The 22,604-nt window shown below is 44.3% G+C and overlaps 3 protein-coding genes across 6 annotated transcripts; 1 reads left to right on the top strand and 2 right to left on the bottom strand.

The window, feature by feature from the left end:
- Window positions 1-4,971: 4,971 nt before the first annotated feature.
- LOC123041033 (uncharacterized) lies at window positions 4,972-9,769 on the bottom strand. Of its 4 annotated transcripts, none has more exons than XM_044463734.1 (6): window positions 8,644-9,769; window positions 7,694-7,773; window positions 7,303-7,385; window positions 6,685-6,764; window positions 5,369-5,420; window positions 4,972-5,106 (listed from the first exon to the last, which is right to left on the bottom strand). In XM_044463734.1, exons 1-5 carry the CDS (start codon window positions 8,852-8,854, stop codon window positions 5,374-5,376), a joined length of 501 nt encoding a protein of 166 aa, XP_044319669.1. In that variant the 5' UTR covers window positions 8,855-9,769; the 3' UTR covers window positions 4,972-5,106; window positions 5,369-5,373. The 4 variants fall into 4 exon arrangements, with proteins under 4 accessions (XP_044319669.1, XP_044319670.1, XP_044319668.1 ...); XM_044463735.1 differs by having other exon boundaries at window positions 4,972-5,389; window positions 8,644-8,746; window positions 8,834-9,769; XM_044463733.1 differs by having other exon boundaries at window positions 4,972-5,420.
- A 3,180-nt stretch (window positions 9,770-12,949) lies between these two features.
- On the bottom strand, window positions 12,950-15,333 carry LOC123041032 (uncharacterized). The gene is made up of 4 exons (XM_044463731.1): window positions 14,879-15,333; window positions 14,697-14,768; window positions 13,720-13,807; window positions 12,950-13,087 (listed from the first exon to the last, which is right to left on the bottom strand). The coding sequence occupies exons 1-4, from the start codon at window positions 15,074-15,076 to the stop codon at window positions 12,978-12,980; spliced, it is 468 nt and encodes a 155-aa protein (XP_044319666.1). The 5' UTR covers window positions 15,077-15,333; the 3' UTR covers window positions 12,950-12,977.
- A 5,162-nt stretch (window positions 15,334-20,495) lies between these two features.
- Window positions 20,496-22,133, top strand: LOC123041031 (probable E3 ubiquitin-protein ligase RNF217). The gene is made up of 3 exons (XM_044463730.1): window positions 20,496-20,946; window positions 21,057-21,704; window positions 21,861-22,133. The coding sequence occupies exons 1-3, from the start codon at window positions 20,618-20,620 to the stop codon at window positions 21,937-21,939; spliced, it is 1,056 nt and encodes a 351-aa protein (XP_044319665.1). The 5' UTR covers window positions 20,496-20,617; the 3' UTR covers window positions 21,940-22,133.
- Window positions 22,134-22,604: the final 471 nt, after the last annotated feature.

Raw genomic sequence — 22,604 nt, 5'->3', positions numbered from 1 at the left:
ATAAAAGGATACTTGAATAAAAGTTTTTCAATGAAAGACCTCGGTGAAGCTGCTTATATATTGGGCATCAAGATCTATAGAGATAGATCAAGACGCTTAATTGGACTTTCACAAAGCACATACCTTGATAAAGTTTTGAAAAAGTTCAAAATGGATCAAGCAAAGAAAGGGTTCTTGCCTGTATTACAATGTGTGAAGCTGAGTCAGACTCAATGCCCGACCACAGCAGAAGATAGAGAGAAAATGAAAGATGTTCCCTATGCTTCAGCCATAGGCTCTATCATGTATTCAATGTTGTGTACCAGAACTGATGTATGCTTAGCAATAAGTTTAGCAGGGAGGTACCAAAGTAATCCAGGAGTGGATCACTGGACAATGATCAAGAATATCCTGAAATACCTGAAAAGGACTAAGGATATGTTTCTCGTTTATGGAGGTGACAAAGAGCTAGTCATAAATGGTTACGTCGATGCAAGCTTTGACACTAATCCGAACAATTCTAAATCGCAAACCGGATACGTGTTTATATTGAACAGTGGAGCTGTCAGTTGGTGCAGTTTTAAATAAAGCATCATGGCGGGATCTACATGTGAAGCGGAGTACATAGCTACTTCGGAAGCAGCAAATGAAGGAGTCTGTATGAAGGAGTTCATATCCGATCTAGGTGTCATACCTAGTGCATCGGGTCCAATGAAAATCTTTTGTGATAATACTGGTGCAATTGCCTTAGCAAAGGAATCCAGATTTCACAAGAGAACCAAGCACATCAAGAGACGCTTCAATTCCATCCACGACCAAGTCCAGGTGGGAGACATAGAGATTTGCAAGATACATACGGATCTGAATGTTGCAGACCCATTGACTAAGCCTCTTCCATGAGCAAGATATGATCAGCACCAAGGCTCCATGGGTGTTAGAATCATTATTGTGTATTCTAGATTATTGACTCTAGTGCAAGTGGGAGGCTGAAGGAAATATGCCCTAGAGGCAATAATAAAGTTATTATTTATTTCCTTATATCATGATAAATGTTTATTATTCATGCTAGAATTGTATTAACAGGAAACATAATACATGTGTGAATACATAGACAAACATAGTGTCACTAGTATGCCTCTACTTGACTAGCTCGTTGATCAAAGATGGTTGTGTTTCCTAAACCATAGACATGAGTTGTCATTTGATTAACGGGGTCATATCATTAGGAGAATGATGTGATTGACTTGACCCATTCCGTTAGCTTAGCACTTGATCGTTTAGTATGTTGCTATTGCTTTCTTCATGACTTATACATGTTCCTACAACTATGAGATTATGCAACTCCCATTTACCGGAGGAACACTTTGTGTGCTACCAAACGTCACAACGTAACTAGATGATTATAAAGGAGCTCTACAAGTGTCTCCGAAGGTACATGTTGAGTTGGCGTATTTCGAGATTAGGATTTGTCACTCCGATTGTCGGAGAGGTATCTCTGGGCCCTCTCGGTAATGTACATCACTTTAAGCCTTGCAAGCAATGTAGCTAATGAGTTAGTTGCGGGATGATGCATTACATAACGAGTAAAGAGACTTGCCGGTAACGAGATTGAACTAGGTATTGAGATACCAACGATCGAATCTCGGGCAAGTAACATACCGATGACAAAGGAAACAACGTATGTTGTTATGCGGTTTGATCGATAAAGATCTTCATAGAATATGTAGGAGCCAATATGTGCATCCAGGTTCTGCTATTGGTTATTGACCGGAGACGTGTATCGGTCATGTCTACATAGTTCTCGAACCCGTAGGGTCCGCACGCTTAAAGTTAGATGACGGTTATATTATGAGTTTATATGTTTTGATGTACCGAAGGTAGTTCGCTATCCTGGATATGATCACGGACATGACGAGGAGTCTCGAAATGGTCGAGACATAAAGATCGATATATTGGATGACTATGTTCGGACACCGGAAGTGTTTCGGGGAGTATCGGGCATATACCGGAGTACCGGGAGGTTACCGGAACCCCCCGGGGAGACTAATGGGCCTATTGGGCCCTAGTGGAGAAGAGGAGGGGCGGCCAAGGGCAGCCGCGCGCCCCCTTCCCCCTCCCAGTCCGAATTGGACAAGGAGGGGGGGGGCGGCGCCCCCCTTTCCTTTCCCCCTCTCTCTCCTTCCCTCTCCTCTCCTACTCCACTTGGAAGGGGGAGTCCTACTCCCGGTGGGAGTAGGACTCCTCATGGGGCGCGCCTAGGGTAACCGACCCCCTCCCCCTGCTCCACTCCTTTATATACGGGGAGGGAGGCACCACTTGGAGACACAACAATTGATCCCGTGGATCTCTTAGCCGTGTGCGGGGCCCCCCTCCACCATAATCCACCTCGATAATATTGTAGCGGTGCTTAGGCAAAGCCCTGCATCGGTAGAACATCATCATCGTCACCACGCCATCGTGCTGACGTAACTCTCTCTCAAAGCTCGGCTGGATCGGAGTTCGAGGGACGTCATCGAGCTGAACATGTGCTGAACTCGGAGGTGCCGTGCGTTTGGTACTTGATCGGTCGGATCGTGAAGACGTATGACTACATCAACCGCGTTGTGCTAACGCTTCCGCTTTCGGTCTACGAGGGTACGTGGACACACTCTCCCCTCTCGTTGCTATGCATCACCATGATCTTGTGTGTGCGTAGGAATTTTTTTGAAATTACTCCGTTCCCCAACATAAAGAGACTTGCCGGTAATAAGATTGAACTAGATATGAAGACACCGACGATCGAATCTCGGGCAAGTAACATACCGATGACAAAGGGAATAACATATGTTGACATTGCGGTTCGACTGATAAAGATCTTTGTGGAATATGTGGGAACCAATATGAGCATCCAGGTTCCGCTATTGGCTATTGACCGGAGAGGTGTCTCGGTCATGTCTACAGAGTTCTCAAACCCGTAGGGTCCGCACGCTTAACGTTCGATGACGATCTGTATTATATGAGTTATGTGTTTTGTTGACCGAAGGTTGTTCGGAGTTTCGGATGAGATCATGGACATGACGAGGAGTCTCGAAATGGCCGAGAGGTAAAGGTTGATATATTGGAAGGTTATATACAGACACCGGAATGGTTCCGAAGAGGTTCAGGGATTTTTCGGGGTACCGGGAGGTTACCGGAACCCCGGGAAAGTTAATGGGCCTCATGGCCATAGGGAGAGGAGGAGGCAGGCCACGAGAGGTTGCGCCCCCAAGCCAATCCGAATTGGACAAGGGGTGGAGGCGCGGCCCCCCTTTCCTTCTCCCTCTCCCCCTCTTTCCCCTTTCCCCCTGTCCGTTGGAAGGAAGGAGGGAAGCCGACTAGGACTGGGGGAGTCCTAGTGGGACTCCCCCCACTTGGCGCGCCCCCTATGGCCAGTCGGCCTCCCCCTCCTCCTTTATATATGGGGGCAGGGGGCACCCCAAAGGTACATCAATTGCTTAGCCGTGTGCGGTTCCCTCCTCCATCGTTTACTCCTTTGGTCATATTGTCGTAGTGCTTAGGCGAAGCCCTACGCGGATCACATAACCAACATCGTCATCACGCTGTCGTGCTGACGGAACTCATCGACTCCTTCATGCTTCTACTGGATCAAGAGTTCGAGGGACGTCATCGAGCTGAATGTGTGCAGAACTCGGAGGTGTCGTACGTTCGATACTTGATCGGTTGATTCGAGAAGACGTTCAACTACATCAACCGCGTTAAGTTAACGCTTCCGCTTTCGGTCTATGAGGGTACGTGGACACACTCTCCTCTCTAGTTGCTATGCATCTCCTAGATAGATCTTGCGTGAGCGTAGGATTTTTTTTTTAAATTGCATGCTACGTTTCCCAACACTATGAAGACACCATGTCAAGTTTCATTCAGTTTCAACCTCGTTTGCACACTCAAAGTATTTTGCCCTTGTTAGTGGCCGAAAAATTAGTTGATGCTTCAGAAATAGCAAACCAACTAAAAAATTGGCTAAATTGAGTATGTGGCTTATAATGGTGTGTATTGATCATGTAAAAAGTTTGAAGTTGAATTTGTATGTGGCATGTGAAGGTTTCCGTTTGAAACATTGACACTTCGCTGGAGAGTGTTTGAATTATACTCGAAATGTGTGAAGTTGTTTGTCATAACACTCTTAAACTTTTACCACACCCTACCCAGGTCCTATGAAGACACCATGCCAAGTTTCATCTAGTTTCGAGCTCGTTTGCACACTTAGAGATTTTTGCCCCTTTTAGTGTTGTATTCCCTCTTTAGGATGCCGTCTTGGAGTCCTTGGCCCTGGTTGTGCTTCTGACAGGCTAGACGTGCACGACATCGCGGTCGATAAGTGCCCATCCAGTGATGTGGATGTTTACTCGGCTTCTTGTGAGGCAACGCAGGCAGCTTCGGGCGGAGCTAGGTTACAACAGTGTTTTGGTAGTCGGCCTCATCTGACACTAGATCGGCAACGCGCCTTGGCGCGAGGGTGCCGGTCCTAACGATATGGTGAAGCAGTAATTCTCGAGTTAGTAGAAATCCTGGTTTAGCATACGTATTGAAATAGGACAATAAAATAACGAAGAAGAAGAAGAAGAGGAAAAAGAAGAAGAAGAAGCATTCATTTCTAATAGAAGACATCATCGAGTTCAACATCGTCGTGAGATTGTTCAGTACATTCATGAGACCATGAAAGGTAACCACTTCCATCCAGTTCAGTACCAAGAGGGCGAACATGAGAGAGCAATGTCCTAATCTAAAACAAAGTTTGCAGCACATCCATGCATAAGCAAGGCAACTGCCCAATATAGATTAAAGTTATGCCAAAAACAACTCCGCTACAAAGGTAACATCTAAAAAAGCAGGTTACTAAACACTTACTAATGATTCAATACTAAACATCAAGGTTCATCACACGACATTGGATAACTTCACACCAAATCATACTTGTTGTAAAAAATATACAAATATACTCAGAACAACCTTCCAGGAGCGTTAGTGCATTTCATAAAACAATGATGTAAAGGGGGACATCCACGATACAACATATTTGTTGGCCCTCAAATTTCACTTCTATCTTCATCTATATTGGAATTCCAAAGAGCGGTCTTAGGGACTCGTTCCCTGTCCAGCACCATGCTCCAGCGCTCAGGTCCAAACCATAAAGCAGGTTACAATGATACATAGTCTAGATGGTGTTGAGCAGAAAAAAACCCACGATATATTACACAAGAAAGAACATGCCATTCTTGTACATAAGTGAACCCCTAACAAAGCAATGCCCTAGATTACTTAGGTATCATCTCCACACCCCCATGAGACTCCAGGTTGTAGCCTTAAAGATAAATGTAGACAAACCCTGACAAAGAAAGTAACGTTTGTGTACCTCTTTCAAATTGGGAGAATCCTGACAGAGAGGCATGAGACCACTGAGAATCCTGACAGAGAGGCATGAGACCATAAATAGTAGTATTGGTAGAAGGAAAATCATATGATATCTAAATGGGAAAAATTAATTATGTATATATGAAATGCTATAAATTCATAATGGTCAGGACAAAAGAGGACCAACGAGCACAGAAACACGCATCATGTCATTCACATTCAAATGAGAAAAAAACATCATGATTTTATCTTGAACACCAAACAATGTACACAATGTAAAAGGGCATGATACCAACTCCGTTATAGCTGAACTTATCTAATTAGTAGTAAGAAATTGGATAGTGCACGTGCATGATCACATCTCATCATTCTATATAAGTAGATGGATCAGTTCATAAGCATGAGCGAAAGCTCATTAGTATTCTTACTTATACTCATATGGCGTGCTATTTTTATAGCTGAACTTATTAGTATTCTTACTTATACTCCGTTATAGCTGAACTTATCTAATTAGTAGTAAGAAATTGGATAGTGCACGTGCATGATCACATCTCATCATTCTATATAAGTAGATGGATCAGTTCATAAGCATGAGCGAAAGCTCATTAGTATTCTTACTTATACTCATATGGCGTGCTATTTTTATACTCATAACGCACATTCTTTTTTGGCTTTATCTGTTCACAAGCAGACAAAACATTTCTAGCTGCTTATGCTTATGCTTATCAGTTCTGCCTTCCCATTAACCTCTGGAAGTTTTCAGTTATTATACCTTAATATCAGCAGATTGTATTAAACTAAACCAAATAGTACCTACGATCCATGATGCATATCATCCAGTGAACCTGCCTAAGCATATAAATTAGTGAAATATTCCGGTGGTCATGTGAGCACACAATAGAAATAGACAATATCGTGGATTATATTTGCATGAGGTATGTCACTGCACACTACGTGTGAACCAATTACCTAGCCAACTTTTGAAAGTTGTGTATACAGTAAAAGAAATGGCAATATGCAGAATAATAATGGAAGTATGTTCATAAATCAGTTAACCTTTAACAATATCATCATCTAATTATGCTACAACTATAAAATGTTCATCATTACAAGAAACAACAATTTTTTTTATTGATTAGAACTGAACGGAGACACCAAATTATGATGTAAGATCTTTTCCAAGATGAACATGTAAGGTTGAAATCTAATAAGCCGATGCAGAAGGAAATACCAAAGTAGAACTGGGTAATGGAAAGTATTCTGGCATAGCAAATAATGCAGGCACAACAAAAACTGCGTCGCAGGTTTCTTAGTTACCTTCAAGAGACGCCATATATCGGATAATTGATTCGGAGCGGCCTACATCAGAGCAGTTGGGCATCCACTCTTTAACTGCCCTGTAATATGACAAAATATATTGCCATCTGGTCAGAGCTAATGTTTAATCTAGTTTTAATATTGTGTTGACACTCTTAATTGCGCTCATCACAAAAAAAACGTATTTTGACATTACCTTCCACGACATAGAATTCTTAGGTACTAGATAACTATGATACAGCAAATGAAAAGGAGCGTTTGAAACCAGTTTCTTGTTATTCAGAAGTTACATATTCTAGAAAACTTGCACATCCAGCTTATCTATCAAGTATACAGCTGGATCCACATAATAATAATATGGGACAACTTGGGTGCATGAGTTCTTTCATATGTGTGCAACATCACGTGATCTATGAGTCTGCCATACTTATATCCTACTGATAGAAGACAACTTAACTAATGAAGATGTTGCTAACCAGCACATTCTGAATGCTAAGCTCCTCACCAAAACATTTCAGTAAATTACTATGGGCTTCCATAAAGATATCACTTAACAATGACATACATTAAAGCATTAAGCCGCTACATATTACACCATTAAAGAATTTCTTTCGGCACCTTATTTGCAACTGGTCCTTGAGCAAGATATGGCTTTTCATCTCGTACATGGTGGAAGCCATATACAACTTGACCATCCATCCCTATCCAAAATAAATTGCACACCTTAGCAATGAATCAAGGATCTAACATATTTAAACCGAGCATTTGTTTCTATCATTTTTTCACCTAGAGAAGTGATGCATTGCTACATAAGAATGAAAAGCACAATCTGCGAGGAACTCGCAAAGCCAATAAGTACATACATCATTTTAGAAGGGCACGAACATAATTTTTCTCCATTAGGACTTTTGCAATTTATTAGGAAGAATTTGTTTAAGGAGATCCATTTGGCAAGCACAGGTTGATCATGATGCAACATAGAACATTCACCATGTAAAATCAAGATTACCTGAGACTGTGTTGTGGACCAGCCAAACCATTCAGTGTCACTGCAAAAGAAAGGTAAGGATCCAACAGAGCAGTTCCAGCCTGTGATAAAATAAATACCATTAGTGCTAGATAAAAAGGTTAGTGCGTGTAGGGGGTATAAACAGGAAACAATTAAACAACCAATGCACACTGAGCTAGTAGGATCAAGCAACGACACAAATAATTGAAGGCCAACCAGTCTCTCTAAATTAGCAGACCACAAAGTTGCTCCACCTCAAAAAGGATACAACTTGCACAACTACAAATTAGGCGTCTAAATTATGCTATTTTCCATTACAACAATGATGCGTCGCACGGGCACCAGTACCTTCACTGCCCAGGCAACATCATAATTATATTGGTAAACATTTGTTATCATATTTTATCTCTAGTTCTTGCTCCCATAAGTTGTGGGGCGGGAGGCTCGCCTTATTACGTTGCTAGGGCAGGCAGCAGTTGCAGGCTTGCAGGAGGATGTCGGAGACATGATCCTCCCATCGCAGTCACTTATGGGAGACGGAACGTGCCATCCAGGTCTCCTCTTCCTCCCCCATATCTATGTTGGTGTTGCTTGGGCAAGTAGTGATCTAAACACTCTTATATTTCTGTACAGAGGGAGTACATGGTTATAGTTTCAGTTTTCTACATGGAACAACAAGGGGTGGTTCTATGACATGTTTTTTTGCTTGCTGTTTATAATGTCCAGTTTAGTTTGTAAATCCTAATAATTTCTCAAGTAGTGCAAATCGGTGTCGAACCATCAAATTAAACTGATGTTTTGTCAGTGAGAAACAACTTACTATTTGTAATGTTGTTATGATTTTTCTTTTAGTAAAACACTGCAAGGAGATTCGTATTCAGTCTAGCTGCTTGCCCCCCTGCTTGAAGTGCATAAAGATGACCACGAGCACATTAAAGAAAGAGAGTTACCTAGCCCACCACCAGAGGCACAGGAGCATCCAAAGGTCCGCTCCATCAGAAAGCAGTGGCAGGCAGGGAAAGCCGACGCCGACGAGGAGCCCACCCAGCCTGCCTGCGTGAGGAAGAAACCAAGCGCATGCATGAGAGGGAAGGTAAGTGAGAGGGGGAAGAGCAAACTGAAGCAAATATGGGTACCAACCTTGACCTTGAGGAGGAACATCGCTGGCAGTTGGAGCGGATCAGAGCAGCGGCCTCCATAGCAAGCAGAAGCATGCGTCACTCGATTTGGAAGCAGTCGAGCAGGAGCAGATGTGGATTCGTCTCCCGGCGCGCGAGCATCTCTTGACGGATGCACGACGACGACGAAGCCGAGGATGGATCGACCTCCTCACTCCTCCTACCAAGTCCGGAGGAGCAACGACCATGCCGCAGACAGCTCGGCATCCTCACCATCTCCGTGGCCCGCGCTCAGTCAAGAGCATGTTCCTTTTCTTGTCCCAGCCCAGACAATTTGATCTAGGAACCCTGTTTAAAAAATAAAAATAGGAATTGTACTGCCTTGACAGTTGATGAATAGATCAGAAATTTTCTCACCAAAAAAAAACAATAATCAAACTGAAGATGGAACGAAACAACACTTGCGCACCAGACTTGTACAATAACTGGAGACTAAGTTGTTGTAAGAAAGTGAGAAAATATATCTGTCAAAAAACAACCCACAACTTAATAAGCAGTCAAGTATGTCTCTAGAAAGAGACAATACTGCCACACTTACAGGGCTCTGTTCTTCACAAACATGCAATTGATTATCATATTCTCGTATAACTGTTATACTTTGAGACAACCAGATAGAGCAAACTCATATACTTGGTAATAATAAAAATCTAACACAGCAAAATTTCTCTATTTGAATATGTTCTTTCCTAAATATATGTCATCATAAAACAACATATCTGTTATAACCAGTTATACAATAAGTACCCTAAACATAAATAGCATCATTGGATAGTGAACCTTTGAACTATATGGTGAGAGCAGCCATGAGCCATCTCCTCGATTTTTCAAGTTCTGCTATCGTTAGTGCTTGTTCTACTGAGTTTGGGCACATACATTGACACTCTCCGGAGCTACTCAGCTGTTGCAAATAACACCAAGGGAGACACAATCCTTTATGAAGCCTTAGTCATGGTTACTGTAATCTTTTATTTAAGAAAAATGCCCATTATGGGTGATTTCATTAAGAATATTAACAGGTTACATCAGATGCCAATGAGTTCAATACATAGAAGGACAGAAGGGAGATGAAGCACAACATGTATTTAGTATAGGTAGCATGCCTGCTAATTTAGCTCCCTACCAATGCACTGGCTTTGCTTCTGTGGAATTGTCTTCTTCTCTAATTACCAAAACTGTTGGTCAGCTGCTATTAAATGGTCAATAATATCGTCCGGCTGGATGAGACATCTCTCACCTATGATGACTCATTTGTGAGATACTCCTGAGAACCTGAGTGCACAGAGCTAGATGCTTTGATCTTGGATGTGGACTCCAAGTATACTGATTAAGAATGCAAATAAGGGAGACATCATAGAAGCAAGTTGTAAGAAAATCATGCTTATTTGCAAGTTAAGATATGTTCAGGTTAAACCACACACTGGGATATCTTAGGGCGATTTGCGTTTTAAATGTACTTTTAGGCTACCCACATGTTTGGTTCTGCATATAAATGAAGATCGCAGCACAAAAAAATTAATAAAGAATACACTATTTGTCACTATCTAAGCAGGTGACCAAGAATTTCAAAGGAATTAACCGTATGACAGTAAATTAAATAGTCACCATATTAAATAGCATAAGAACAACATACACACCAAGAAGAAACTACACGGCATAACTCAATAGCTATTTAAAATAAGTATTCCATATAATATATAAAACTTGCTTCTTATTCCTTCTATTACCTAGTGACACACAAAGAGAACTCATTATTTAGCTTAAAATCATTACTATTCCATTTTGTGGAAATTCAAAAAAGAAAAATAATTTTAGCAGAACTAAAAGTTACTTTAAATCATTAGTTACCACTATTAATGATATGAAATTCCCTCATTTGAAATTGAAACACTAACATACATGTTGTGTGCTGCTCTTTGTTCAAGCATGGGTAAGGAACAAAGTCTTACTTGGATTCTGCAGAAGCTACCTTATATCCTTCCACTTCCTCTCATTTCTTCACTACCAGAAAAATGAGCCTGTCAACATTACAGGATAAAGAAAAATATGTACATCCGTGAAGCAAAGCTCATGTAAAATTAGGTAGCAAGGCATGTGAACAAAAGATAGATTAACCTGTTTTTCTGCAAGCCTCAACAAAAGGATTGAACAGTAAAATTTGCTTCTTGGATCAGAACATACACACAATCGGTGATCAATGGATTCCAAACTGGTAAAATAGAAAACAATATGGAAGTTCTTAATTCAGTGAATTTTTATATTTTTACATTTTAATACTTGACAATTCAGGAGGTAAAAACAATAGCAGGATGTTCCTTGAAACAATAAGAATAAACATGACTTGATTTGAAGATGAATCTCGTTTTCTACACAACTTATGGGGTAACTCATAGCTTCATTTTGGTTTCAAGTTTAGCAGTGCTAATTGTCGCTAGCGCACTAAAATCAGGCTAGAGATACCACAATATCAGCAAGCAGCAAGGATCAAAAAAAGTTCTAACAACTCTGAATAGCAACCAGGCATAGGCAAAACAATAGTTCTAACAACAAAGAAAATACATACCAAAGTAAAAAATAGGGTGTCATCAAGAATGCCTAATTGTTCAAGTATACATTATGGGCTGGGCTCATGACCAATCACACATAGAGCATAAATACAAATTTGAGTTGATTCATTTAAACACGGGATCAGGATAATACAAAAAGAAGCAGACTGACAACATACTTATATACCTATATAGACCCACCCTAACCACCCTGCCACTGACTCACTACTCGCCTTTTAGCACCTATATATCAAACAAAAGAATGGAAACCTCCTCTGCACCTATGTTGTTGCAGAGAATTAAAACAAGCCATTCAACTGATAACTTGCTGGGAGCGAGTCAAAGTGCAACTTCAAGGACCAATAACACACAATAAAAGATCAAGAACAACTTATATGCAATAAAGGTGTGAGAGAGAAGAAATCTTTACATAAGACGGCTATAAACACCGGAGCATAAATAAGCAACACCTTTAACTACAAATAAAAAGGATTCGGGGTTCAATGCATGGTGGGCTCAGATTCGCCTTTTCTCGATCATATGACCTACCCCCGTCATCTCTTATCACCAGATCAATCTGTTTATAGAGTGGAGCTGCCCTGGTTATCACTCAACAAGAATGACCATCCAAGGACAGAACAATAAGTATCACAAGATCAAAAAGGATTCTAGAGACAAGAGGGAGGATCCAACTTGATACCCACAGGTGTCTTGATTGCTCAAAGGCACATTTATTTCAGCCATGGTTAATCATCATTGCCCTAGCAAGAATGGCCTCCGACCGGTGGGGCACGTGACTGGACGCACAGGCCATGCCCGCACACACGGTCGCTGACGGCACGCAAAGGGCCCCACATGCCAGCGAGCATGGGTCGAATAGACCGAGTGAGCGACGCTGCGAGCCAAACGAGCTAACCCATCGATACAACGCCGGGTTTCGATCCGGCGACCGGGATCGATCCAGAGCAAGATCCAACGACCAGAATAGCATCAGGAAAATGATCGGACGGCCAGGAAGCCCAAATCGCTGAGGAGCCGAGGTTTTCGATCGGTCTCATGTTTCTGGATGTTCTTACAAGGGTGAAACTGCCCTGGTTATCACTCATCAGAAATGACCATCCAAGGACAGAGCCACTAAATAAGAACATGATCAAAACGGCAAAGAAACGAGGGGGTATCCAACTTAATACCCGCAAGTGCCTCGATTGCTTGAGAGCATGCTTATATCAGCCATAATTGATCATCATAGCCCTCACTATGTCCCATACAGTAGCCGAAGCAGAGGAGCAGGAGGAAGATGCAACTCACAGAGGGAGGTTGTAGCCGAGGCAGTACTCAGTGGGTGCCAGAGCTGCGGTTGAACGACGTCCAACCGGCAAGGAACCACTTCCTACACTCCTGAACCGGCATAAAAAGAAGCAGGAGCTCATCATTTCCCATTGCTCCTAAAAAAATCAGCCATAACCGATCATCATAGCCCTGACTATGTCCCATACAGTACCCGAAGCAGAGGAGCAGGAGGAAGATGCAACTCACCGAGGGAGGTTGTAGCCGAGGCAGTACTCAGTGGGTGCCAGAGCTGCGGTTGAACGACGTCCAACCGGCGAGGAACCACTTCCTACACTCCTGAACCGGCATAAAAAGAAGCAGGAACTCATCATTTCCCATTGCTCCTGAAAAAATTGTAAAACAAACAAAAATTAATGCTTTGTGATTGACCAGCAAAAATTAGAAAACTAATTCTTTTAACCGAAGGTGCTCTGAACCCAAATCTTTTCTTCATAAACATGGAGAAACTCTCATCAACAGAGTAAGCTTGCGACATATAAAAATATGTTATAAGAAAGAACACCAGATAGAAGCTAACAAAATTAAGTTTAGAATATACCCTAGCAAATCAATAACTGTACAAAAATATTGTGGGCCAAATGGAATTCATATAGGCCACTAACAAAACTGAGAGGAACCAAACTTTTATATTTTGACCATTTTTCCACATTAGTCTGAAGCTCTTGTTATTTTATTTATCCAAATTAAGACTGTCATTATTTAAACCGGATATTCTTAAAGCCTCTATCTGATTTAAGCGCAGAACATAAAATTAGATGGCAAAAACATGCATGGACTGAACTCTTCAGCAAAATAATATATGTCTATTCAAAGCTATATGTTTCCAGATTGTTTAGAATTATTTTAACTGCTTTTGACATCTTTGTGCTTGCTTGGCAGCCTCAACATCACTGGCTGAATCTGGTAATGACAGTAGGCAAGTCTGGTAATGACAAAAAACCCGTAATATAATTACCGTGATTGTAAGTGGCATGGGTCTGTGTTGTATAGGCAGCCTCAACATCACTGGCTGGAGCCTGGCCTTCTTGTTTAACTGTGAGCCTCTGCAGATAAGTAACAACAGATTAAATGGATTCGAGCGAGTGTGTCTTTGCTGGAATGGCCAGACGGAAAGATGTTCATTTCCTCTCAGATATACCCAGCGACATGAGCCACATGGCCATAGTCATAGTCGTGTTATTAAAAAACTGCATGTTTTTCTATATACAAACAAAACAGTCAGACTACCCAGCCAACTTTCATCTGCAGAACCAATTTTCACAGTCAATTGGAGATAACGAATCTAAATGCTGCCAAAGGAAAGGAAAGAAAAACGTTGAACGTTGGTCTATACTCAATGGAAAAATTCCTATTCTATGCATCAAATAACATATACTTCTTTATAAGAATTGAGATGCAAGTCATATCACTTCCTATGAAGTTCCTGTTTCCATCCCTATCCTATGATCAAAGGAGGCCTATATTTGCAAACCTTATATACTTAAAAAGTCCATGTAAGTATTTTTTTTAATAATTTTATTTGGAATAGTCTTTCCAAGCTGTTCAGCAGAGACCTGGACAAGTTTCGACAACACACAACTCAAGAGACGATATAACGAGCGAAGAATGATTCAATTTCCAAGCACGAGCTTATGCGATCACATTTAGCGCATAGTGTGCATGCATTTGGCCTGGGGCATCTACTAACTAAAATTACTAACCACAAGCAGCCTTTAAGTTCAGTCTTAGACAAGGCAAAGATGCACGATAACTGTAATTTTACAGTATAAATCCCTACGTGCACAGTGCACTTGCATTCTAGGTTCTGGCTGCCGTTCTTTTCCCTCGAGCAATTACTATTGTGGAAGATCTAATCTAGAGTATCACTTACTAAAGGAGCAGATATATTTATACCTCATTTCTGAAGCCAGCAAACGTGGAAAGGAAGCTTACCTTGTTCTCGAGCACAGCCCCGTTTGGGATTTCCAACGTGACTCCAGCCTTGGCTGCGATGGTCATGTTGCCCTGCAGATGGGATGAGCAGATTTGATCAGCATTAGGTCCATTTGTACACAGAACTAACCACAGCAAAAGGAGAAGCGGATATGCTTTACAAAATAGGAAAGAAAGTATACCTGACGTTGAGGGACGCGGCGGCTGGAGCGCGAGGAGTCGCCGTGCGGCGGGTTGGGGTTGGCCTCCTGCTCGACGGCGCGGGAGATGAGGGCCTGCGCGCGGTCCAGCAGCGCGTCCTCCATCTCCTCGTCCGCCTCGTCCTCCTCCGGCTCGGCGGCGGCGGCGGCGAGGTTGGCCGCCGGCTGCTTGGGCTCCATCAGCGCGGGCGGGCTCAAGCCTCGAGGCAGCGGGGGTGGGCGGGCGCGCGGTCTAGGGTTAGGGTTGAGTGCGGAGCTGCCTTTGGGGACGGGGAGGGGAAGGTGCTCCTCGGCGACTCGAGCAGAAGGGATCTCGTGGGGAGGAGGAGGCTCATAGGAGCGGTGGCGGATGAGGCCGGAGAGAGCGACGAGGGAGGAGAGCGGCGGCGCGAGGGAAGGGGAGGAAGGGAACGAGGGCTGCAGAAGAGATCGAGAGAGGGAAAGGGGGGAATCGAGCTAGGTCTCTCCTACGGTAGCGGGCGCCTCTTCTATAGGCAGGAGGGAAATGACCAAAATACCCCCGGCGGGGCACCAAAATAACGCGCGGTGGCACGTCCGGGCGGGTCACCGCTCATAGGGAAATATATCCGACGGCTGTAGACGATGTGGTAAATATCGTACGGCCCAGACGATCCAGCGGCGAGATCGGACGGCCCAAACGACATCAGGAAAATGATCGGACGGCCGAGAAGCTCTAATCGCTGAGGAGCCTCCTGCATCCACTCCTCTCTTATTTCTGGATGCTCAAGGGGTCGCTGGGCTTCACTTTGTTTTCCTAAAGTCGGATCTGCTATGGAGGGTCCCATGCGGTGATAATGACACGAGTTGGGTGGTCGGTTTCGCTGCTGGATCGGTGCAAGCCCAGAGCTTTTCTCCTGCTATGCGCAGGCCTAGGCATTTTGTTTATGGTGAAGGCTACATCGATGGTCGTAACTGGCGGAGTCGGAGTTGCCCTTGCAATGGTGTACGACAATGACACCGGATTGCAATCTTGATGGCGTGTGTGTGTTGTGGATCGCCAGATCGCCCTGATTGCCCAGTTTTCTTTTTGCAGGAGTGATGTGACGGTTTTCACTCGGTTTTTCGTTAATTAATCAAACAACTTTGCTGCCGACTTGAAAAACACATCCGCTGAATCGATCTTATTACGTCGTAGTGACGGTCTATAATTAGTAAATTATATATGTATGTATCTCAAACACTCACAACAACTCAACAGGTACGTGGAAAGAAGGCCACGCTAGCTCGTCATGGACAGAGGTTTCAAAATATATCATGCACCATGCATGGAATCCTTCGTGGTTGAGTGATCATGGTCTTGGCTCCGCGGGCTTGGGCAGTGGCGGCTGCGCCGACTTCGGTGCAAGCTCACTGGTGGGGAGTGGCGGCAGCTCCGGCTTCGGTGGAGGCTCACCGGTAGGGAGTGGAGGCAGCTCCGGCTTCGGTGGCTCCTCTGTCTTGGGTGGTGGCTCGACCTCTGGCTTCGGCGGAAGGTCACCGGTCGGGAGTGGAGGCAGCTCCGTTTTCGTCGGCTCGTCTATCTTGGGTAGCCCTTTGGGCGGAAGGTCGCCTGTAGGAACAGGCGGCAGAGCCGGTTCCGGTGCGATCTCACCGGTTGGCAGCGGCGGCAGCTCCGTCTTCGGTCGCTCCTCACCCTTGGTCACGGGTGGCAGCTCTGGCGTTGGTTCCACGTCAGGTTTGGGCAGCGGCGGCAGCTCCGGCACCGGCAGCACGTCAGGTGTAGGCAACGGCGGCAGCTCCGGCAACGGTAGCTTTGGCAACACGTCCGGTATGGGCAACGGCGGCAGCTCCGGCCTGGGCTGCTCGTCAGGTGTGGGCAGCGGCGGCAGCTCGGGCTTTGGCAGCACGTCGGGTATGGGCAGCGGCGGCAGCACGTCCGGCCTGGGCAGAGGTGCCGGGAGATCCGGAGGCAGCTCCGGCTCCTCCAGGTGCCGCGCCGCGTTGCCGATGCCGCCGCGTGAGAGCAGCAGCACGCCGAGGAGGAGCGCCGCAAGAGAGGAGGACATGCTGGCGATCTTCGAAGCCATGGCTGGCTTCACTGGACTGGTCAAGAACGGTGTGGGGTGAAGAGAAACGAAGGCGAGGGTACTGCATTTATAGGCGTGGCGATGCGTTACACCCAAGATCGATCGCCTGCGTAAGTGCGCTGCGTTTCTTCTTCCTGGCACTTAATCCGTCTTACGTTTTCGTACTTGGCCCGTGTGGCGCGTTGGAGAATCGGGCAAGCGGGGCCGACCGGATCGGTTGCTGCGGTTTACACTACTGCGACGTTGCCTGCCCAGATAAAACCGCCGGGCGCTTATGGGGCACTGTCACGCAATCTGGACACGGAATTAACCTGTCGTCCGGTCAAAAAATAAGAGGGAAAAAATGACCTCAGACGTTCCAAGCGTCAAGAGGTGGGTACTTAACCTGCTTTCGATGGATTTATTAGTGCGAGAGGAATTCCTGCGGAATCACGTTTTTTAGAAGGTGCGAGATCACGCAATTGGTTGCTTGAGACTGCTGGACTGGTAGGTTTCACGTTTTGTTGACGAGCTAGTTCTACTCACTCCCACGAGGCAGGAGAAGAGTGCTCATATCATATTGAGATTTACGAAGTCATCGTAGGTGCCTCGTCGTCGACGGAAACGTCTCTTGCACTGAAATCGCATCACCGAAAATCCTGAAATAAATCCAGAAAATAATGTGAGCAACAGGACTTGAACCCTGGTGGGCTGGAGATACCGCTGTCCCTCTAACCATCCAATCACATGTTGGTTCGCGATATCTCATGTTTTTTTGAGGCATTGAGTTGAAATGTTTGAGAATTAACCTAAAAAAATGATTAAGAAAGTATCAGCCCGGTGTCGTACCATCTAGAAGAAATTCAAGAAAAATGGATCGTGTGCACATTTTTGGACTGTGGAGACACATCGGCTGCGTATGTTGTTGTATCTGCTCGATGGCGGGACGGTGGGTATGGGCCGGAGCCGTGAACATTACTGTTAGTTTTTGTAATATATTTTTCACTTTTTTTGAAACTGATTTCTCTTAAACTGTGGAAAAAGGTCCCGTCTGGACTAGTAATGAGGTGAGATGGCGTTTTGTCGGCCACGGAGACGAGACGATGACAAGCTGCTTGGCGTGCAGGTTGATGGTGCACGTGCGATGGGGATCACCTACATGGCTACATCAGAGAAGGGGAGAGGGGTGGGGCGGCTATGCAACGACACTAGTCGTCAGCGGTAGGGGATGATGGTTAGTCCGGTGGTAGCGCGCAAGTCGATGATCTACGCAATGTGGCGACAATGGCAGCGGAAGGGAAGACAAAAAAGGTAGGCTCGACCAAAATGAATTAGCTTCAGGTGGTGGCGGCATAAGGTAACTACGATTTAATGCGGTGAATAGGAGCTCCATCTCCGAAATGCTAAACAAAATGTCAACATTAGTACTTAGCTCACTGCCTCTCATTCTTGTTCAGCCTATCATGATTGACAAGACAAAGGACATGGTTGTGTGTGTGTGAGAGAGTGTCCGATTTCTTGGTTTGGGACATCGATAGTGGCGGTTTGCACAGCAACGCGAGCCGGTGGCACACGCAGTCCAAGGGGACGCCTTTGTGGCTATCATGGATGGCAGCCAGCTGGTTCCCTATCTTCCACCGAGCATCGCAACTAGGAAATCTATGAACGAGACCCGCTTGAGTGATCGCCCATTCACCCCGTCCTAGCAAGGAGGAGAAGGGAGAGGTGGAAGATTACGAAGGGGGCAGCAATATTTTCTAATCAAATATTTTGAGAGAAAAGTAAAAATGTGATATTCATTCCCTCCAATCACTATGTATGTACCTTGGTTGCTCAGATTTGTGAGATAGCTCTGACAAACCGAAGCAAGAGAGTACATTTTAAGATTATGAAAAAAGTAAGCATTCCTTACATCGGTATTAAGGCTTCTTTCGTGCCTAATGCGCAGCTGATAATGTTTGTCTTTTAAACCTTGTCATGCACATCTTTGCCGACATTGGGTGACACCATACCAATGCCGTTGTGCCACTTTGATGGGTTTACTTCAATTTCCTCTCATGCTGCCATGTACATGCATTTGTGCTAATCTCTACTAGTACTTACAAAAAAACCTAAGGTTCCCATTTGACCTCTCCTTCGTCTAACATCCTTATGTACGCCCTATATTATAAAAGAACATGGTCGTCTGGTTTAAATGTGTTCCTGTATGTGCCGCCATGTTGCACTTGTTAGCTTTTATAAAATTTTAAGTATTTGTAAAAAGTATGTAAATTATAATGTTAGTAATAAAAATAACGTTCAAACATTCGTGTGTTATAATTAATATACATACACAAACTAACTTATTTAGCAAAATGTTCAAGTAATTTTAAAATCATTTAAATATTATTTTTGGAAAATCATATAAATAAAATATTATTTATGATTAAGAAATGTTTGTATAATTTATAATAATACAAACATTTTCGAAATTACAACTAATTATTATTATTTTAACTATACAAACATTTCACTTATTATATGCACATTTTTTAATTCATAATTTTTTCGTATAAGAATTTTATGTAATTTAAAAATATTGGATATTATTTAATATTTCGAGTTTTTATAAATATATACATGTGGCTATATTAAGGTTATATAGAATTAAGAATATATGCCACGAGTAAAAGTTATCACAAGTGAATATTAATAAAAATGTTTGTATCCATATTTTTTTGCAATTTAAATATATGCCACGGGGTATAATTTTTGTGCATAGTAAATAATTAATAGTTTTGTATTTACTAAAAGTTTTCAATATAATCCACATGTAAATAAGTGAATATTTTTAAAATTACATGACCCTTTTTTAAATAAGTAATTTTAGTTGTATGTATAATATTTATAACACGCAAGTAATCAAATTTTTTTTACTGTGATATTAGTTTAGAAATTTTTTACAAATTTCATAACATGTGTGAAATGGGCTGCACTCACTGCAGCCCATCAAAATATGGTGCCACGTCAGTGCATTATACGACTGTCGATTGGATTAGCACCGTATTTGCACACACGTGCCAAGTTCTAGAACCAGTTCGACGTATTTTTCAACTTCATGCACTAAAGTGAACATTGGTGGCAAGTTTAAACACCACTGGTGATATTACCTCTTTTATTAACTTTTCAAACTTTACATATGTCTTAAATTTACTTTTTGTCGCGCATGGCAAATTTATTTTATTTTTCATGGCAAAATTTGCCTTTTCCATTGTTTATGGGATTTTCTTTTGCTTCTGTAGACTATTTTACATTTATTTTAAAAAACATGGCAATTACTACTCAATGATGTACAACAACAATCTCCCGCAAAAAAAAATGATGTACAACAACAGATGGCAAATTTTGTTTTTTTGTTTTGCCACATGATGTACAGAACTAGTGGCAGCAGAACGTGCATTGGATCAACGGAGAAAGCCACGCAACGACGACACGTTCATTCCACATGGAGACGGTCGATCTTTTACCTCCTTGACATGGCACCGGCACAGGACCCGATCGATGGATCATAATTCTCCACCGGCGACGATTTTCGAGGGGTTCCGTTTCACGCGGATACGTGCACGCGATACGCGGATATAGCTGAACCTGAACTCAGATCCAACCGAACCAAGCACACGACTGGCACACGCGGCGACGGAGTGGGAGAAGCGCAATGCCGTTCGCCGGGGCCTTCCCCTTCACGGCCCTTCTTCTCCTCGCCGTCTTCTCCGCCGAGGAGCAGCCGTTCAAAGGCCTCGTGCCCGAGAACCGGAGCGTGGTCCTGGCCGGCAACAACGTCACCGCCACCGCCGGCGCGGCGGCGGTGTGCTACCGAAGGAGCGGCGTCGACGAAGAGGCCAATCCGGGCAAGACGGTCCTCGACGTGACCCCGCTCGCCTTGTGCCCTTCTCCTGGAGATAAGAAGGGTCTGAGCGGGCGAGCAAAGGCATGGTGTTGCTGGGGCCTCGCCGTGGCGATGACGATGGTCGTGTTCGTTGTGTGGTAAATTTTTAGTTCTTACGCCCCTGCGCTTGATTCATTCGTACTACGGGGCTCGGAACGGAGATCTATTTAGTCGACGCAACGAACTCAATATTGCCTCGTGTACTCAGGCCAGAGACGTTCATCGTATCGCCCATCGACCCCAAGTTCACCGGTGATGACGCGCCGGTGGTAGACGTCGACGGCGACGGCGACCGCGAGCTCTTCGATTGCGCCATCTGCATGGAGACGGTGCCTGGCACCCTCAAGTTCAGCGTCGGCTCGTGCGGCCACGCCTTCTGCTCAGGCTGCGTCGTCCGGTACGTCGCGGCTAAGCTGGGCGAGAACGTGGCTCGCGTCAAATGCCCCGACCCCGGCTGCAAGGAGGGCACCGTCGAGCCGGAGAGCTGCTTCGGCATCATCTCCTCGGACCTGCTAGACAAGTGGGGTTTCCTGCTGTGCGAGTCCTTGCTCGGCGCCAAAACGGTGTACTGCCCGTACAGGGAATGCTCGGCGCCTCTTCTCGCCGACGGCGAGGCCGGGGCAGGGGCGATCGCGGAGGCCGAGTGCCCGCATTGCCACCGGCTGTTCTGCGCCCGGTGCGCGGCGCCGTGGCATGCCGGCGTCGGGTGCAGGGAGTTTCAGGAGCTCGGGCAGGACGAGCGAGGCCGGGAGGACCTCCTGTTGAGGAGGCTCGCCGGACGGCAGAGGTGGCAGCGGTGCCCCAAGTGCAGGATGTACGTGGAGAAATCGGAGGGATGCAACTACATCAAATGCAGGTACAGATCAGATTAGAGAACTCTATTAATTTCTTCCTGGCAAATCGCCCATTGCTTGATTGCTATGCTTGACAAATGGAAATTACTATCCGATTATCAAGTTAGTCCATATAAATGTGAAATGATTTTGCGGCTCCCTTGTTTGATTTATTTTAGGTGTGGGAACAGCTTCTGCTACCGATGTGCATCCAAGGTGTCTGCGCTAACCCATTACTGCAAAGAGTGCAAGCGCTAGCGATTTGCTTGTTATGCATATCCAAGGGGGCACAAATACTGAGCTCTGTTTATTAACCAGATGGTACAATATATCGCTTCATCTTTGTCGTTTATCTCAATTGCAAGATGGAAATCTAGGCATGATAAACTTTACTTGATCAGGCTGTACCGAACTACGAACATTATCTCCTTGATTGACTCGATTCAGCTTTCTGTTGTGCTTGTAAATATGTGAGATTTTTTAGGTAGCATGTTCAGTATCTGATCTTCTGGTTCATGCGGTTACATTTCTTAAGAAACCGTAGAGATTGTTATTATTTGGTTGTCCATATATAGCGTACATCAAAGTTGGCATGGTGTACTCCCTGAAAAATATTGCATGTCAGTCGATGTCATGTGTGAGACTTGCATATTAATTTCAATGGGTGTAAATCCAAAAGTGTACAACACACAACTAAACACTGTATCACAGGATTTTTATCGAACATGTAGACATACACACTTGCCGTCCAGTGGAAGGTCATACGATCATACGAACACAACAGCACACCACAACGTACGTAGACAATGAGCATGGACGGCACACACTGTCTCCGGAAATGATCGACTCCGAGTTCATGTCACGGCCCTCGTCCTTGATCATGGCTCATCGGCGTCCGGCTCGGCCCCAGGAAGGCTGAACCC

Source organism: Triticum aestivum, chromosome 2B (assembly GCF_018294505.1).
Source record: "Triticum aestivum cultivar Chinese Spring chromosome 2B, IWGSC CS RefSeq v2.1, whole genome shotgun sequence".
NCBI classification, from domain to species: Eukaryota; Viridiplantae; Streptophyta; class Magnoliopsida; order Poales; family Poaceae; genus Triticum; species Triticum aestivum.
This window is presented reverse-complemented; position numbering and strand designations above follow the sequence as displayed.

What these genes read in the sequence shown, in the direction of transcription:
- LOC123041031 (XM_044463730.1), top strand. Translation starts at nt 20,618, where the DNA reads ATGCCGTTCGCCGGGGCCTTCCCCTTCACGGCCCTTCTTCTCCTCGCC. An exon ending in ATGGTCGTGTTCGTTGTGTG is followed by an intron (nt 20,947 to 21,056) that starts GTAAATTTTTAG and finishes TCGTGTACTCAG; the next exon opens with GCCAGAGACGTTCATCGTAT. An exon ending in TGCAACTACATCAAATGCAG is followed by an intron (nt 21,705 to 21,860) that starts GTACAGATCAGA and finishes GATTTATTTTAG; the next exon opens with GTGTGGGAACAGCTTCTGCT.
- LOC123041033 (XM_044463732.1), bottom strand. Translation starts at nt 8,854, where the DNA reads ATGTTCCTCCTCAAGGTCAAGGTTGGTACCCATATTTGCTTCAGTTTG. An exon ending in TGCCTCTGGTGGTGGGCTAG is followed by an intron (nt 7,774 to 8,643) that starts GTAACTCTCTTT and finishes ATTTTATCACAG; the next exon opens with GCTGGAACTGCTCTGTTGGA. An exon ending in GGTCCACAACACAGTCTCAG is followed by an intron (nt 7,386 to 7,693) that starts GTAATCTTGATT and finishes TATTTTGGATAG; the next exon opens with GGATGGATGGTCAAGTTGTA.
- LOC123041032 (XM_044463731.1), bottom strand. Translation starts at nt 15,076, where the DNA reads ATGGAGCCCAAGCAGCCGGCGGCCAACCTCGCCGCCGCCGCCGCCGAG. An exon ending in GGGCTGTGCTCGAGAACAAG is followed by an intron (nt 13,808 to 14,696) that starts GTAAGCTTCCTT and finishes ACTTATCTGCAG; the next exon opens with AGGCTCACAGTTAAACAAGA. An exon ending in CCATGCCACTTACAATCACG is followed by an intron (nt 13,088 to 13,719) that starts GTAATTATATTA and finishes CAATTTTTTCAG; the next exon opens with GAGCAATGGGAAATGATGAG.